Here is a 16,831-nt window from a genome sequence, read left to right as displayed (position 1 = left end):
TCAGGGGTAATTAATTGTTCCTGGCGGGCCAAGAGCCGAGGGGTTGCAGATCTTGAGAGTCTTGATCGAGGAGCTGTCCTTTTCCCTCCGACAACCTATTCCTTCGAGTTGCGACCGTTTGAATATTCGTCAAAATGGACGCCATTTCCAATTTCTTCCAGCGCGTGCCACAGCCTCTTCAGTGGAGTCTTGCTGGTATTGGTGCCCTCGTGCTCGGCTCCAAGCTGTTGAGCTATCTCCAGCTCGTGCTCAGCGCCTTCGTTCTGGGAGGCACCAACGTATGTGGCCATGATATTTATGCTGGAGTAACATAATAACTAATTCTGTTTTCTGCAGCTTCGCAAGTATGGCAAGCCTGGCACCTGGGCTGTCGTGACCGGCGCCTCTGATGGCCTTGGCAAGGAGTACGCTCTCCAGCTCGCCGCCAAGGGCTTCAACCTCGTCCTCGTTTCCCGAACTCTGTCGAAGCTAGAGTCTCTGGCTGCCGAGATCCAGGAAAAGTTCCCCGGAAAGGGTCTCGAAATCAAGAGCCTTGCCATGGACTTTTCCCAGAACAACGACGCCGACTACGAGCGACTGGCCGAGCTTATCCAGGGTCTCGACGTTGGTATTTTGATCAACAACGTCGGCCAGAGCCACAGCATTCCCGTTTCCTTCCTCGATACTGCCAAGGAGGAGCTTCAGAACATCATCACCATCAACTGTATCGGCACACTTCGGGTCACTCAGACTGTTGCTCCTATCCTAAAGCAGCGAAAGCGTGGCCTCATCCTGACCATGGGCTCTTTCGGTGGCTGGACTCCTACACCCTACCTGGCCACCTACTCTGGCAGCAAGGCTTTCCTTCAGCAGTGGAGCAACGCCCTGTCCTCGGAGCTTGCTGATGACAATGTCGATGTCTACCTTGTTCTGAGCCACCTCGTTACCACGGCCATGAGCAAGGTCCGCCGCCCTAGTCTGCTTGTCCCTAATGCTCGCAACTTTGTCAAGGCCGCACTTGGAAAGGTTGGCCTGGGTGGCTACCAGACTGCCCCCAACACATACACACCTTGGTGGAGCCACTCCTTTATGCTCTGGCTGATTGAGAACGTTCCTGGCGTCAACAGCCCCATCACTATCTTCTACAACAAGAAGATGCACGTGGACATCCGACGAAGGGCTCTGCGCAAGGCCGCTCGGGAGGCTAAGAAGCAGTAATTGATGGTCATGGATGGATACTTGGAAAGGTTAGGCGTAGCGGATGAACAAAACACGTGGATTTAAAAGGAGGAATGTGATAGGAAGTAGAGGCAGTAGAGAAAGTAATCATGAGGGTGTGAAGTGTGACAAGGAATCTCTGTGACTGAAGCTCCGTACATGACACCAACTTCGCCGAAGGCTACAAGATGATCGGTGAGAGGTAGTGTCTTAGATGTGAAAGGCATAAAGAAAGAATGCTATGCGCAGTAACGACACTTTTGCCAATTCTTTCGCAAAATTATGCTTTGCTTCTAGAATCTTTGTCCACTCATAACGCGTAGCATCTGGTTGCTGGTCCCAAGTCTCAGCCTTGCGCCCAAATGGTCCTAGCGCCAAAGCCCCAGTCGCGAAAAATCCGGTGCTCCAACTCCAGCCTCCCCAAGCTCTCGTCAAATTGTTTATCACTGCCACAGCGTGTACCTCTGACCATACATCCCATCTCAGGCCGGACGACGACGCGACCGACACGACGAGCTGCGACGAGGCCAGAAGCGCGACTTTCGGATTCGAGGCTTTTACTGCCATCCTCCAACACGCGCAATCCCGTCGTCTTTGCATGGTGGTTCGCGACCTGCGTCCAGCGGTATAGCACGGCATCGCTGAAGCTGCAAAGGCCCGGCGCGGGTCTCGATATTGCTGCCCATCATGTCGTTCCCACAGACCACTCCGGTGCGACCAGTTCCAGGCGCTTTTCTGAACACTCCGGCCGTTACCTCGAGGTTCCAGTCGGGCCCTGATCCCGTGCGCCGCCAGCTGTTCCAGGCAGCTGAGAACAGCCAGTCTGGCTCGACATCCAGAACGGCTGCCCCAACATCGACATCTCGAGCCGTCACCACGACGACACCTACTTCAAGGACACCTACGAGCGAGAGTCTCGTGGCGCCGACCGCGCTGCCACCTCCGCGATCCGAGAATGTTCCTCCCGTCGTCAAGGCAGCCAAGGCCATCAACACCTTTCTCCAGGCCGATGGCCGGTTCCCAGACCTGGATTCATATTGCAGACGTAGGTTCCCAGTTGATATGGTGTGAAGTGAAGAAGATAGCTGACAGTGCTTAAGAGGGCGCGTCCTCTGAGTACGACCTTGAAACTACAGAATCCCCCATGGCCCCCTTCCACAAGACGCAGATGTACCCTATCCCGAACCAAGTCTTCGATCACTACAACACTGGCGAGCTCCAAACCTTGATGGGTCTTTTTGCAGAGATCAACCATGCTTGGGTTGTTATTGACAACTCTCTGTTTCTCTGGGACTACACCCATCCCGACCCTGAGCTGATCGGCTTCGAGGACCAGCCGCACACGATTCACGCTGTTGCGCTCGTGCCACCTAAGCCAGGTATCTTTGTTGGAACGATCACGCATATTCTGGTTGTTGCTACGTCTTCGGAAATCACTCTTCTTGGTGTGTCCGCGACCGACACCCCTGCTGGAACCAAGGCGGTTTCCTTGTACCAGACCAAGATGCAACTCCCGCTCCGCGGCACCGATGTTAGAGTCATCAAGGGAGCCGCGAACGGCCGAATTTTCTTTGGAGGAAGCAATGACATCGATATCCACGAGCTGTACTACCAGTCCGAGGAGAAGTGGTTCTCAAATCGCTGCGGCAAGATTAACCACACGAATCCTGGCTGGTCTTCAGTTGTCACTCTACAAGGAGGCTTCTGGTCACAAAAGACCCCCGAACACCTCAAGGACATCGTTATCGACGACTCGAGAAACCTCGTTTATACCCTTTCGAGCCGATCGACGATTCGAACATACCACATGGAGGCCCCCGACCGTCTTAACAAGGTGATCGAGAAGGAGAAGGTGCACTGTCTTCGCGATATTGCGCACATGATCAGCCAGTCCATGTTGTTGAACGATCGATCAAGTATTGTCTCGATCAGCCCAATCTCTAAGCAGGAGGCATCGAAGCTTCACTTGATGGCTCTGACTAACACCGGCTGCCGTCTATTCTTCAGTGCCACCAGCGCAGCATCCTACCTTTATGGCTCCCAGTCAAACATGGCCCCTCAGAGCATGCAGGTTCAATTCATCAAGTTCCCTCCTAGCCAACACCCTCGCCGGTCTGGTTATCCTGGAGGCGAGACGATAACCGATTTAGAATCAGCCATGCTGACCGAGAGCCGACAAGGTGCCCGATTTGCGCCCGGATACTTTCTGGATTTCGTCAGTAGGGGCTCCAATCCGAACGAGGATACCCTTTTCGTGTCTGGCCCCGAGACTGGCCGTATTAAGGACACGCCCCCGACAGCTCCGTTGAAGTACTATGAAAGCGCAAGTTGGATCGACATTGGAAGCCGGGCGGAGGCCGTTGGCCTGATTACGAAGCCCTTCTCAGCAGCGCCACAGCCCCTTGGATTTGGCAACGAATTGGCTGTTCAGTTTGATGAGGCGCCCAGCGAGTTTGCGGTGCTCACCAATACAGGTGTGCACATTATTCGACGAAGGCGATTCGTGGATATTTTTGCTTCGGCGATCAGGGGCGCCGTGGGAGATGAAGGCTATGAGCAGGTCTGCCGCCGGTTTATTCAGCTGTACGGTCGCGTCGAGACTGTTTCAACTGCCCTGGCTGTAGCCTGCGGTCATGGTGGCGATTCTCGACCAGGCGCTGCGCGTGCCATTGATCAGGCAACAGAGGACCGGGCGAGATCTGTCTTTGTTGATTTTGGTGGACAGCCCACCATTACCGAGACTGACGGCACATCTCTGACTACCGACTCTGTCAGACTCTCTTCCCGACACGACGCCCTAGCTCTGTACCTCTCCCGCTTGATTCGCCAGCTCTGGAAGTCCGTTGTCATCACACCCGGCGTTTCTGCCACTGGTGGTGTTACCATCAGCTCTACTATTCCTCTCCCTAAGTTGAGCGCGGTCCAGGAGAACCTCGAGCGGCTTCGACGATTCCTCGATTCCAACCGGGGTCTTATTCAGGGCTTGTCAGGCCCGTCCGACCTGCAGCATGTCTCTAGCCGTCAAGAAGAAGTTGCCCTGCAGGCTGAGCACCAGGCTCTGCACGCTCTGCAGAAGCTGATGGAGAGCATCTCTGAGGGCATCTCTTTCGTGCTGATGCTGTTTGACGAGCGAGTTGCCGATATTTACACCCGCCTTGACGCTACGGCCCAACAACAGCTCAAGGACCTCACTTATGAGAAGCTTTTCTCGCAAACCGACGGCAAGGACCTCGCCAAGCTTCTGGTTAAGGCTATTGTTAACCGCAACATCGAGAGCGGTTCAAACGTTGAAACTGTCGCCGACGCTCTGCGAAGGAGATGCGGTAGCTTCTGTAGTCCGGATGATGTTGTCATTTTCAAGGCACAGGAACAGCTCAAGCGTGCTTCTGACCAACCTCCGAACACAAACCAATCCCGAAGCCTTCTTCACGAAAGCTTGAGGCTCTTTGAGAGGGTGGCCGGCAGCCTGACCTTTGCCAATCTTAAGACCGCGGTTGCACAGTACATCGAGCTCAAGTATTACGCCGGGGCGATCCAGCTTTGCCTGGTTGTGGCCCGGGAGAAGGACAGGGGTAACACGGCTCTATCATGGGTCAACGATGGAAAGCCCGCGGGAGACCCTCGCGCTGATGCCTTCAACGACCGCAAGCGCTGCTACGATATGATTCACGACGCCCTGAGTCACCTCGACGCTGCTTCGAGCAGTGAGCCCGAGATGGTTGATGGTAGGCTGACATTGATCGCCACGAAGCGACTTGAGGCCTACGATGTGGTGAATGGGTCTGATGACGAGGTGTTCCACTTTGACCTCTATGAGTGGTACATTCAACAAGGCTGGACCGACCGTATCCTGGCCATCGATTCGCCTCACGTTATCACCTTCCTTCAGCGTCTTGCTGGAACTAACGTCGAACATGCCGATCTGCTCTGCCGCTTCTACACGAACCGTAGCAGATTCTTTGATGCCGCTGAGGTCCAGGCTGAGCTCGCCAACTCTGACTTCCCTATTGGCATCAAGGACCGTATCCGGCTGCTCAGTCTGGCCAAGGCCAACGCTAACGTCGCTACTACCGGTGTTAGCCGACAGCAACAGCAGCTGCTCAACCATAGCGTGACCGAGTTGCTGGAGATTGCGCATATTCAGGACGACCTACTTGAGCGCCTCAAGGCAGACGAGAGAATCGATGATGAGCGGAAACTGGAGATTGAGGACGCTCTGAAGGGCAAGATTCAAGGACTCTCTGAGGTGAGTTGTTCTGGAGACGCGATTTGCGAGGCACAATTGCTAACGTACTGCAGCTGTTCAACGACTATGCCGATCAGGCCGGTTACTATGACCTTTGCCTCCTTATCTACCATGTTGCCGACTACCGCAACCACATGACCATCTCGGGTACCTGGAGCAACCTGATTCAGCAGACACACGACGAGGTCATGTCACGCCTGGAGAACTCAGAGCCTGGAATGCCCTCGCCTCCTATGCCTTATGAGTCGGTAACCAGCAAGATCCAGAACATTGCCCATCGCACATCCCTCGACAGCTTCATCTTCCCCATCCAAGACCTTCTCCCCGAACTCTGCCGCTACGCAGTGGCACACCAGCAAGATGCTACGATTGGTGCTGATCCTACTTGGCCTGTCCAATTATTCCTCACCTTGGGCGTGTCTCACGACATGATTATTCGGGTTCTAGAGGTCGTCTTCGATAGCCAGGACTATGGCTTTAGCGGATCAGTTCGCAACCGTATGATCGAGTTGATTGTTTTTGTGGTCAGCGACTGGCTCGCCGAGGTACGCCGACGAGGAGGTGCAGGCAAGGGTGGCGCCATTGGCCAGTCTGTTGCGGATCTCCTCAAGCGATGTGACGATGCGCTGCCGCCGCCTGGGCATGGTAACAATGCTGGCGGAGCAGACCTCGCGGATGTCAGGCGGGTGCTCAAGGCTCTCAAGAGAGAGGTGGATGGACTGTCTCAACGTGTGCCGACTGGAAGCCTCAGATTTGCATAGAGGGTGAGGTTTGACGGAGATGGAAAACACGAGAAAGAGGGCGACGAGTATCATAGAGGCATAGGATTGATTGGAGCTTGAGTAGTTGTGGCTGCGGCATGTTTCTTAGTTAAAGGGATGATGGATATGCTATAGGCGCCAATTGGCATGAGGGTGCGTTGTACAGGTTCAAAGGTCTATTGTAATTATAAACCAAGGCGGGGGCTCTACGAAGCCTGCCTCGGAAAAGAATGGAATAAATGCCCCAGAGATGAGTCAAGCCAGAGCCCTACCAGAGAGGAGAGGCTCTGTGTTGACTGATGTTGCTGTTGGTGATGAAAGAATAACCTGACATCTCAGCAAGGCGAACACATGGCAAGTTTGCCTCTCGCCCTACATGACCGTATTGACCGAAAGCAGAGGCGTGCGGCTGACATGCATGCTCTGCACCTTTGACAGGATCTGCTGCGGTTCCCGCGGGGACCAAGTTATCATGAGGCCCCCCGGTTGACGTGGGGGAGGCTTGGGTTTTCTGTGGTGGTGAGGCTTGCATGTTGTTCGCCTCACTTTGTGCAAGTAGGCGAACCGTGGAGTGCCACGGCTGTGAGATGAGGCCTCAGATGCTGGAGTGAGGGGTTGTTTATTAACAAGTGTGCAGCCTGGTGGCGAGTTTTTGGAGGTATAAGTTGGGTGGTTGTCGCTGTGAGGGAATGCTGCTTTCGACATCAAGATTCACAATCACAACTACAACCTACACAACCAATCCGAGCTTCCTCACGTGGACATGCTCAAAATGGAATTTACAAACGATACCCGATAATGCAGAGACTCGACAATATCTCCCCTCCCATTTGTTCTTTACTTTACCTGATTTCGACAATCATGTTTCCTACGTATCTTTGAGGGAGCTGGACTCCTTCAACAATCGAGACTCCTTTCACGAGTCACATCGATGATGCATACGCATCAAATTACGTTGACCGCGCTTAACTGCGTGAGTCTTTTACCCAGCGATTGCCACGAGCACATCACCACAAGCACATGGGCTACGAGTACACTCCTTTCTCCAAGCACATGACTGCAAGCTCATAATGAGCATCGCTGGGGCCCACGTTTTCCTCCCAGCTTCCTCAAACAGACAATTACAGATTTTGAGAAGTTGGTAGTCCATACCGACGAGAACACCGATGATTTGGTATGGCGAGATGATCTATATAGTTATCCAACAGCCAGGCGGCGAGGATACTTAACGATGCGAAACCTCACCTCGACGAGGACCAAGGCATCGGCTTGCAACACTTTTTTGGGATAAAAAAAGGGGGGGGTTTTGTATTCGCTCTTTCTTGGATTAGAAGGTGTTTTTTACTGGATCCGTTTAGAAGGTGACATGATAGAAGGGTTAGATGGAGGTGTGGCTTGCTTAGTTGCTTTGCGAGTTGGGATGAGGGAACTTGTTGGGTTATAGAGTCACTTGCTCTGGTTTGTTTTACTTTCATTATATAATTGAATGCTTGAGTGTGTAAATACATGTTCTTTTAGTTAGGTTGATGCGTGGATGGTGATGTTTGTTGCCCATGTCTTGAGAGCCCAAGCCTGGACGACTACATGGTTCCGTCTTCAACACTCGCATAACCGATGTGACTGAAACAAGTTTCAGGACTAATTATCTCATATTTGCGCATGTTACCAAGCATTCTGGGGACCTTGTTGAACACTCCGAGATAGTCTCCGTACGGCGGTGACTTTTCGGATACTTCTCTCGAGGTGCCTATATATCCATGCCCCAGAACCCAGACTTCCCTACTAATCTGTATGAATCTCTCGATGATAAAGAACGTGTTTTCGCTTGCAAGAAAAGCTACAAGATCTTTCAACATGTCCAGAACAGAGGCAGCCACCGCCATGAAGACGCTCACAGAGCTATACAACAGTCCGGAAAAGGGAATCATGGAAGAGCAGATGCTCTACGTTTCTCGACACATGATGCCCAAGCTGATCGCTCCTCTGCCTCGACAAATGGGTATCACAGACAAGACGTCAACGCCAGTGGCATTCTTCGACAATGCTTGTGGTAGTGGTGTCCTCACTCATGAGATTCAGCAGATACTGCCCAAGGATGTGCTTGAGAAGAGTACGTTTTTGAGTGCAGACAATGCGGAGGGTATGGTAAATCTCTCAAAGAAGAGAGTTGGACTGGAAGGATGGGTAAACATAGAGGTCAAGAAGCTGGATGCAACGGTAAGCCGGTTGAGGCAGTTGGAGTTGTCGGATACTAACGAGTGATAGAACACTGGCCTTCCAGAAAACAGCTTTACTCATATGGGACTTGGCCTGGCACTTCACATCATTCCGGATCCCGATGCAGTACTAGCTGGTGAGTCAAGTATCTCAAACTCTCGAGACAATTCTGATAATGTGTAGACGCCAAGCGCATCCTCAAGCCGGGCGGCATCTTTGGCGCCACGACATTTCACAAGAGTAACGTCTTCTGGCAACCCGACATGAGATCCGCCTTTGAATCATTCCCCTTTGAAGCGCCCTTTCTCAAAGAAGTAAAGATGCAAATGCACAACCAAGGCGACTGGACAGATCCAGAGTGGATCGAGAAACACCTAAAGAGCAAAGGGTTTGTAGACGTTCAGGTGACTACCAACCCAGGAAGCTATCACATCGAGAATGCTGAAGAGTATGTGCTCTCGTTTGGAATGATGCTTGCTTGGTTGATGAATGCGGCGTGGAGTGAGGAGACGAGGAGAGAGCATCCCGTGGAGGAGGTTAGGGAGTTGTTGAGGAAGCATTTGGAGGAGAAGTATGAAGGGAGGGGGTGGGATATTGAGTGGAAGGTCATCTGCATGACAGGAAAGATTGAGTGAGTCTGATTGCTAATAGGAGAAATTGAGATACCATGGACAGTTTGTTTTGGATCTGGCCTGAGGCACAAAGGGAAGGGTGGTGGCATCTGCAGCCTGTTGGAGATGCACCAGTTTGCACAATGCCTGGCTACCTGCGCCCGCCAAGCGCTAAACATGGCACTAGGTAGCAGTTTCAAAGGATATTAGAGAGTTGCTTAGATGCAAGAAATACTCAACGTACCTTATTGGCTTGCAAGCCTTGAGTGATCTGCCCGCCGGCCTTGAAGTGCAGATGCAGAACAGGGCATCTACAAGCTCGATGCGATACCAAAATCGTTTTTTTTTTGTAGTAAAACTGGGTCTTTTCATGACACTTGAAAGCGCTCCGCCTATTTGCCAGCTTGTCTCCTTCATCCACGAAAATACCAACAGACGTGCGTCGGACAGTCTCAAACTCCTGAAAGCGGCCCCTCTTCGACGTACCAACCAGCAAACGAATAGCGCACAGGTCACATTGATGAAGGCAGGACTCTAACCAGATTTAAGTCGAGAAAGCAAACGTCGTTTTATGCTTCTTCAACGGTATCGTTGTCAGCGTGCAAGTGATGAGCCAGAACGGAAACGGCCCGTCCCCGGGGACCGCGATGATGTATAAGTGAGACGTTACTCTCAAAAGCTATACAGATATCCCCGACTGTCTGCCTCCTCGTGTATACTATCCTCATCCTAAGCCGCAAATTGTCTTGCAAGTCATAACGTGTTGTCAAGGAACCATTCGATATAAAAAAGTGTGAGGACATACGGAGGTCCCTCTGGCAGAGAGGTCAACAGGCATCATCCAGAGCAGGGGCAAAGACAAGGGGAGGTAAACAGTGTGTTTTCTTGACAACAAGATCATATACCCAAGAATAAAACTTCAGATTTATCAGTCTGCATTTTACATAGCTATTTCTCTAACCTGACTGCAAGAGCACTAGTGGTAATGTCGACTGGCTCTTGGTGTAGGTACTGAAGGTTGAGATTACCTTGATGACGGATTGAACCCCCAAGACAACTTGCCTCGTCGCAGGTAATGAATCGAAATGGTGTAAGATATGAAACAAACTGCCGACAAGAGCCAGTTTACCATTCTTTAATACTAACATTCGTCACACGCTGCCCTACATCTTCAACATTCCCGTTCCCCCTGGATCAACCAACCACGTGATCCGCCGCCAGCATTGGAACCAGGGTGGCATCTCCACATTGTTCAACCCGCGAGTTTCTGGTGCTTGGCAAAGAGAGAAACGTACGCAAGCCTTTTTTGATCGAGCCATGTCATGATCTTGATTGCCCCGGCGCTTCAAGCAGTCAAGTTAAAACCTCTTGCGCCGCTTCTCCCAACATGTTTGCCGCCTTGACTTGGGCTGTCGTCCTCGGCGCATTGTCGCCCCTGGTCGCTGCTACTCATGAGGAAGGGCTTCCGTCTTATCTCTATGGTGCTTCGATTCCTGTCGAGTGCATGAGCCGTAGCTCGTACGTTCTGTTACTGTCAAATGTCCTCATGCCTGCTAACTTGTTCAAGGGAAACGGGCGAACATCTCGAAAACGAAAAGCACGAAATCGAATGGATTCCTTTCCCCGTGTGCAACGAGACCGGCCGTCCCCTCGAGTTCAACTACGGCACCGAAGGCGAGACCAACTGCACCATTCCCATCATCGACGACCCCTTCTTCCACCTCCTCGAGTTCTACATCCACTCGGACGCGCCCTTATCGTGCCGTCTCCCCTCGCGACCGGCTCCTGAGGTCGAGGTTGTTGGCGAGAAGCTGCCCGATAGGCAATACATCCCTCTCGTCTTCGCCCTCGCTGGAACACTCCAGCTGAGCCACATGCACGTCAGCACACATATGAACGTCTTGTTGCACAGCACGCCCAAGCACCACCTGCACCCCCACGATAGCGGCGTGCTCGACTCGGCCATCGCATACAGCACGAGTCCCCTGAGCCACCTGCAAGGCTCGTTCACTAGGAAGCTCGTTATTGGCGACCCGCTACCTCTGAGCCTGTCAGTGCGCTGGTTCCCTACACCGGCGCTGCCCAAGACCGAGGGACGCGTTGAGTGGCAGGGCTTGGGTGGTCACATCTACGCCAGCACTGTATTTTACAGCCTCGTGTCGTTTGGCGCCGGCGTGCTAGTCGCGGCCATGTACACACTGGGCGTCGTGTTGCCTAGGAGGCTCAAGGGGCGATCACTTGGCGGTGCGACTCCCTTGGGATATGGAATCAACAGCGTGGGCAATGGATGGGGATACTCGAAGCAGCAAAACAAGAGAATAGACTAGAGCCTCTTTTTCGCTGTTCATTCGTGCATTTCTGGAGTCTTTTGGACGGATCTTGGGAGTTGTTTGGGAACAAGTGATATTTGTAATCTGAAAGCCTGATAATTCATATGCGGCTTTGTACAACCTTATTCCTGTTGCCTTTTCATCTACTGTGTCTTTGCCTTGATGTCGGTGCTCACGCGACGTAGGAGCCTTGTGTACATGTCAACGGCCATGACGCCGGCTTTCAAGCATTAGTAAACACCCATGTGAAGCATGTCTGGAGACTTACGAATGATGAGAAAAGGAAGATAAGTTCCGTAGAGAAGGTTCGTCTTGTGCTCTTCTGAGACGAGCTCCGGGCCCATAGGAATCAACTCAGAAACACACGCCACGGTGCCCATGCCAGTGAGGCAGCCAAAAGCCAGGCCAGCAAGTTCAGTTGCGCCTGAGGATGGGCTCTTGGAGGAGAGCTGGGAGACGATGTAGATGGCTAGAGGGCACTGGACAAGTAGTTCAAGCCAGAGAAAGCCGTGAAACCAGTCACCGACGAACTTGTCCCCGAAGAAGGGATCCCCCGAGACGGTGAGGTAGGTGTCGCGGATGATGGTGAGGAAGTGAAAGGGCGCTGATGGGTTTCCGTAGAGGGAGTCTGGGTAGAGAGGGGTGAAGTCGAGGACTAAGGATGTTAGTATTGAGCATTGAGTTATGAGGGGCTTGTTGTAAACAGAGCAGAGCAACTCATGAACACAGAGCTCAACTGCACAGAACAGCTACATACCAAACATGCCAAAGAGCTGCACCGAGATGATGGCCAAATAGACCCAGTCGCGAATTGGTTTCTGAGCCATTGTGTCGTTGCACTATTGAGTCAAATGTATATCTGATCAATTGGGATTCAATTGTAGGTTGAAAGACTCTGAATAGTGTCTTCTGTTACTTTTTGTTGAGGGGATCTGCCGGCAGATGAGGGGGACCCGGCGGTCGGGAAATGAAACTCGGTGAGGCTGACCCTGACCCGCCAACGGGGGACGGGGGATGTCGGCGCCGGAATTGCTTCTTTTGGTCAGCTCGCATGCATGTATGATTATTTGTTACACAGGGGATTAATTGCTTCAATTGAAGAGTCTGTATTTTGATGCTTGAGCCAAGTTGTGCCCAATGGCCCAGAGCGATGAAAAGCGGTGATACAATGATCGGGCTGCCCAGCCCAAACCCGTCTATGGATATCTCAACAATAAACCCCAATTAATATACAAATAAACCTGACCTGCAAGTCTTTGATTCTAATGTGCCGGTGCAACACTCGCAAGCGACGTATCCAAAGCATCAGCATCGTACCCCGTCATCAAATCCGCCCAAAAGTCATCGTCAAACTGGAAATTGGCCGCCCAGTCTGGTGTCGGCTCTATCACGCTCTGTGTCTGCGCCAGCGCTGTACATGGAGTTTGGACATGTTGCTGCTGCTGATGCTGCTGTTGTTGTTCTTCTTGTGGTATTTTGGACGTGTACCATTGTCGAATCCATCGTACTTTGAAGCTGCATTTTAGAAACACGCTGCTGCCGTCTTCCATTACGCGACGTCTTCGGTCGAGGCGGAGTGCTTCTTGATCTGCCGCTTCAAAATGATCGCTCAAACCTTTGAGTGTATCTTGAAAATTGAGTCGTCGCCGTGCAAGGCTGGTGTCCCAATCTGGAGAGTTTTCTGAAAGGATGAGGCGTGAGGCTGTGACGGTCGCAAACGCGAGGACGCAGTTGACCGTCACAGGAAGGGTGGACATTTGAGCAGCAGGGATGGCGAGTTGCTCTTTGAATGAGTCTGCTACTGCTTCTAGGCATTTCCACATGTACTCAGAATGCTGAAGTGGTTCCGCGAGGGTTCCTTCTGAGGTGTTGAGGGGGGCTGCCCGCATGAGGATGGTGGGCTCGTAAAGTCGGACGAGCAAGGTGTAATAATGAGCCCAGAATGCACCTTTTATACTGTCAGTACACGTGGTGTGCCAGGAGGTGTATGCGCTTACGGTTCTGCTTGACAGAGTCTGGCTGGAACTTGGAGAGTCTCTCCAGCTCGCGCTGGACATTGTTCATGGTCATGGCAACATGGCCTCTAAATGTCGGAGGAGTAGGATCCAAGTAGTCGACGGCGGGTATGGCACTGAAGCCACGCTCAGCTAGGTGCTGCATCCTGACGAGAGCCACGAGGTACAGGTCGGACTCGTACTCGCGTGCCTCGATGAGGTGATCGCAGCATTGTGATAGATGGTTGCTCCACGGCACGATGGTGTTCTTTTTAAAGAATGAACTCAGTCTGGCTATGTTAGTTTTACTCAGTAAGGTAGAGCATGGCGGCTTACATGGCTGTTATGTAGTACATCCCCAGCACGGCTCTCTTGTCTTGTGACGATTGATCTGTCTTGATCTTGGAGCATGGCTTGCCCATTGAAGTCCATGCATCTCCCAGTAAGCTTCGCGGGGCACCGAGGATAGCTCCAGCTGGTCTGTCTAATCTCAAGTCAATTATGAGACCAATGGCCAGCTGGATAATGCTGGTGACCTGTAGGTCTCCATAGAAGTGAAAGTCGTTCCTGGAAGTGTTAGTTAGTGTTCAACCACGTTCAGATAATGATCAACTTACCAGGCTAGGTAGACTAATATCCCCTGAAGAATGTCTAGTGACCTTTCCTGGCCCATGACTACATGCTCAGCGAGGTACTTGCGGAACCAGGCTTTAAACTCCATCTGCACTTTCTCTTTGAGCGGCGAGACAGCAGCGAGAATAGTCCAGAACAAGAATCGCGACTCGGAATAAAACTCATGCGACGCGAGTGAATCCAGCATGGGCACAAAGGGGAATTCGGGCACATAGTCCCGACGATACACCTCTAACCGTTTCGCAGCCTCATCATGGGTGATGCGGAAGCCTGGGAATAACTCCAGGTCTGCATAGTCCTCATCAGGACGCCCAATGATAGGAGGCGGCGGGAGGCGATCCTGGGCAAGCGGGACTGCCTGGATGTCTTCAGGGATTGTCTGCTGCTGCGATGGTACATCTTGGGGGCTCTCGGGTGTCAAGGGGGAGAGGCCTTTCTGAGCGGCGAGGAGAGACACGATGCCGTCAATCTTTTTCTCCAGTTGAGCCACTCTTCTGTATGAGAGTGTCAGTGAGGTGAAAACAAGGTGGGTGAGATTACGTACGTTGACTTTCCGCGCTTTTTCCTCTGTGTTGTTTCTGGTACTCGACACTCTAGCTTCATTCGAGAACATCTGCGATGATGAGTTTTTGTTCCTTTTTTGCAACGGGATATTTCTCACCTTGAACAGCTATTCTCTAATCGTCCAGCGCCTGAATTAGGCCACTGACACTTCATCTTTAGTCGAGCGCAGTTGACGCAAGCCCTTGTCTTGGTCTGTTCTGCTAATCCGGACCGGGCGCTTTCGCCGCTCCGACTAACGAGGCAGTCCTCCATGACAAACACACAAAAGAGTAGTACAAAAAAGAGTGAAGCGATGCCAAGAGACTTGTAAAGTTAAACAAAGGAGTAGTATTTACGAAAAATGAACTAAACGAGAAATCTACGGAGGTTGAATAAAGTCGCGACGTCCGGAGGTAAGGGGATGTTCAAGGTGATAAACCCGGGGGTCGGAGGGCTTTTTAAGGACCGGGTTGCCTGTTTTGGGGGGAGAGCTGACGACTTGACCCAGTTTTTCTGCCCACGGTTCGGACATCGGGTGGTAAAATGATGTCCGGTGTCCGACTTTATTTGCCTACCCTATGCTTCGATACCTATCCTACGATAAATCCTCTCTCCCTGCGTTTAATGCCTCGATGAAAGACTCTGTAAAATAATTAGTATCCGTGTGCTATAATCCATGTTCCAGGCCTTACCTCCGAGCTTCCAACGAGTACTGAATGACTCAAGAGTGCTTCGCAGCTCCTTCAAGTCTTCACCCGCAAGGCCATCCACATACAAGCGATCCATGCGAATAGCAGCACCCTGCAAACAGCATATGCCAATAAAGCAGGGCCGACTGTTATTAACCCAACCTCTATGACGCACAATCTCACCCTCAGTGTGAAATGTGTCAAACACAATATTGTGCACGCACTGAACAGCCGAACGTGTCGCGGGGCTACTGAGGGTGGATATCTGCTTGTCACGTAGACAGTACAAGATAGCCAAAGCGCTGCTCACAACGTCAGCATAACTGGCCTGCTTCCCAAAAGTGAGAATACTTACCTGAGAGACATTGCTAATGCCTCACATAATGGAAAAGATTTGCCCTGTGTTCTTGTTATGAGAGAGCTTACTAGCCTGTGGAGAGTTGTTTCTGCTTCTTCTCTTTGCTTTGAGTCTGAATTGACCACGGCGTCGAGTATCTTGCCAATGTGCAGAGCGACTTTTGCTCGTGCCAAAAACTTGCGAGCCAAGTCGTCGCCATAGAGATCCTCATCCGATGCCTTGGCAACTGCGGCACTTGCGAAGTGGTGGTTGAAACCAACGGATTGTGGTACATGGTATTCGAAGTCGGATAGCATGATGGTTCTATAAGAGCCGTTGGCATAGTCACAAGTCTTGGATTTTCTTGATGATGGTACTTACCTATCAAGTAGCACAATCCCGCTCCAGCACAGATCAAGTTGCGTTATCTCGGGTCTTTGTATCATGTCTCGATCACAGCCGGTCGGTTCCAGACTCAGCTGCTGCGCGAGACTCGTGCACACACCAAGAGTCCCATAGGCATCCTTGCTCATGCCATGACCAAGTTCGTATGCAACCAGTAAAATACCAGATTGGAGGAGAGCAATTTTCGAGACATGAGCTGATGTCTGAAGGAGAAAGAATAGGCGCCGCGCTGTGCGGTACAAAGCAGACCTGACTGAATGGTTTGGGTGCTGACACGGTTGCTGTATAAAGATGTAGATGCAAACAAGTAAAAGCGCAGTGACATCATTTTGATATCCCGGGTATCTGAAGAGATGATCTGTATCAAGATACAGCTGCTCCTTGTCCAATATGGGAAGCCAGCTGTGCGCAATGGCAAAGTAAGTCTCAATCATAGTGTGCAGGTTCGCACCGCCTGCGCTGAAGATGTCTTGGGCAAGTGTGGACAGTGTGGGCTGAGCATGGCTGCCCTCATCACCTACGCTGTCACTCGCACATGCTGCCCATATCAAGTAGCGTTCGGCCAGCGGTGTCAAGTCAAAACTGCACGAGTCTCGAAGATGTACTAGCACGGCCGCCTCTATCTGAGTTCCGGGTGAAAAGGGGCTTGTCTGGGATGTAGTAGTTGCTTTATAATCACAGGCAATCGCCTTGCTATGGGATGATGATCAGTGTCAGTAGAGGCTGTGGGGAATAAAAGACGTACGAGGTGCAGCGGGAGCACTGCGGGAGGAGCCTATCACATCGCTGCTTCTGGCGTCTGCAGGTGAAGCAGGACCCTGGAGCCAGTTGATTTGGAGAGCTCATTGTGTAGAGTTAAAGATGAAGA

The 16,831-nt window shown here is 51.7% G+C and overlaps 7 protein-coding genes across 7 annotated transcripts; 4 read left to right on the top strand and 3 right to left on the bottom strand.

Moving 5' to 3' along the window:
• Window positions 1-134: 134 nt before the first annotated feature.
• Window positions 135-1,197, top strand: NECHADRAFT_47054 (uncharacterized protein; the record flags this gene model as incomplete). The annotated part of the gene is made up of 2 exons (XM_003048827.1): window positions 135-278; window positions 337-1,197. 2 exons carry the CDS (start codon window positions 135-137, stop codon window positions 1,195-1,197), a joined length of 1,005 nt encoding a protein of 334 aa, XP_003048873.1.
• A 687-nt stretch (window positions 1,198-1,884) lies between these two features.
• On the top strand, window positions 1,885-6,452 carry NECHADRAFT_70944 (uncharacterized protein; the record flags this gene model as incomplete). Its single annotated transcript, XM_003048826.1, has 3 exons — window positions 1,885-2,242; window positions 2,298-5,443; window positions 5,497-6,452. The coding sequence occupies 3 exons, from the start codon at window positions 1,885-1,887 to the stop codon at window positions 6,202-6,204; spliced, it is 4,212 nt and encodes a 1,403-aa protein (XP_003048872.1). The 3' UTR covers window positions 6,205-6,452.
• Window positions 6,453-8,058: 1,606 nt separating this feature from the next.
• On the top strand, window positions 8,059-9,056 carry NECHADRAFT_95408 (uncharacterized protein; the record flags this gene model as incomplete). The annotated part of the gene is made up of 3 exons (XM_003048825.1): window positions 8,059-8,421; window positions 8,470-8,557; window positions 8,605-9,056. The coding sequence occupies 3 exons, from the start codon at window positions 8,059-8,061 to the stop codon at window positions 9,054-9,056; spliced, it is 903 nt and encodes a 300-aa protein (XP_003048871.1).
• Window positions 9,057-10,323: 1,267 nt separating this feature from the next.
• Window positions 10,324-11,478, top strand: NECHADRAFT_70940 (uncharacterized protein). The gene is made up of 2 exons (XM_003048824.1): window positions 10,324-10,550; window positions 10,600-11,478. The coding sequence occupies exons 1-2, from the start codon at window positions 10,420-10,422 to the stop codon at window positions 11,357-11,359; spliced, it is 891 nt and encodes a 296-aa protein (XP_003048870.1). The 5' UTR covers window positions 10,324-10,419; the 3' UTR covers window positions 11,360-11,478.
• A 114-nt stretch (window positions 11,479-11,592) lies between these two features.
• Window positions 11,593-12,189, bottom strand: NECHADRAFT_106302 (uncharacterized protein; the record flags this gene model as incomplete). Its single annotated transcript, XM_003048642.1, has 2 exons — window positions 11,593-11,990; window positions 12,120-12,189. The coding sequence occupies 2 exons, from the start codon at window positions 12,187-12,189 to the stop codon at window positions 11,593-11,595; spliced, it is 468 nt and encodes a 155-aa protein (XP_003048688.1).
• A 435-nt stretch (window positions 12,190-12,624) lies between these two features.
• NECHADRAFT_83628 (uncharacterized protein) lies at window positions 12,625-14,805 on the bottom strand (the record flags this gene model as incomplete). Its single annotated transcript, XM_003048641.1, has 6 exons — window positions 12,625-13,310; window positions 13,360-13,646; window positions 13,693-13,923; window positions 13,974-14,483; window positions 14,534-14,602; window positions 14,651-14,805. 6 exons carry the CDS (start codon window positions 14,803-14,805, stop codon window positions 12,625-12,627), a joined length of 1,938 nt encoding a protein of 645 aa, XP_003048687.1.
• A 322-nt stretch (window positions 14,806-15,127) lies between these two features.
• Window positions 15,128-16,809, bottom strand: NECHADRAFT_83627 (uncharacterized protein; the record flags this gene model as incomplete). The annotated part of the gene is made up of 7 exons (XM_003048640.1): window positions 15,128-15,174; window positions 15,225-15,333; window positions 15,397-15,523; window positions 15,577-15,620; window positions 15,702-15,882; window positions 15,940-16,656; window positions 16,709-16,809. 7 exons carry the CDS (start codon window positions 16,807-16,809, stop codon window positions 15,128-15,130), a joined length of 1,326 nt encoding a protein of 441 aa, XP_003048686.1.
• Window positions 16,810-16,831: the final 22 nt, after the last annotated feature.

The sequence above is a fragment of the Fusarium vanettenii genome, assembly GCF_000151355.1.
Source record: "Fusarium vanettenii 77-13-4 chromosome 8 genomic scaffold NECHAsca_10_chr8_2_0, whole genome shotgun sequence".
NCBI classification, from domain to species: Eukaryota; Fungi; Ascomycota; class Sordariomycetes; order Hypocreales; family Nectriaceae; genus Fusarium; species Fusarium vanettenii.
The sequence above is the reverse complement of the archived record's forward strand: the minus strand, read 5'-3'. Positions and strand labels throughout refer to the sequence as shown.

Coding starts and splice junctions, on each gene's coding strand:
- NECHADRAFT_70940 (XM_003048824.1), top strand. CDS start 10,420: ATGTTTGCCGCCTTGACTTGGGCTGTCGTCCTCGGCGCATTGTCGCCC. Junction 10,551..10,599: donor GAGTGCATGAGCCGTAGCTC/GTACGTTCTGTT, acceptor AACTTGTTCAAG/GGAAACGGGCGAACATCTCG.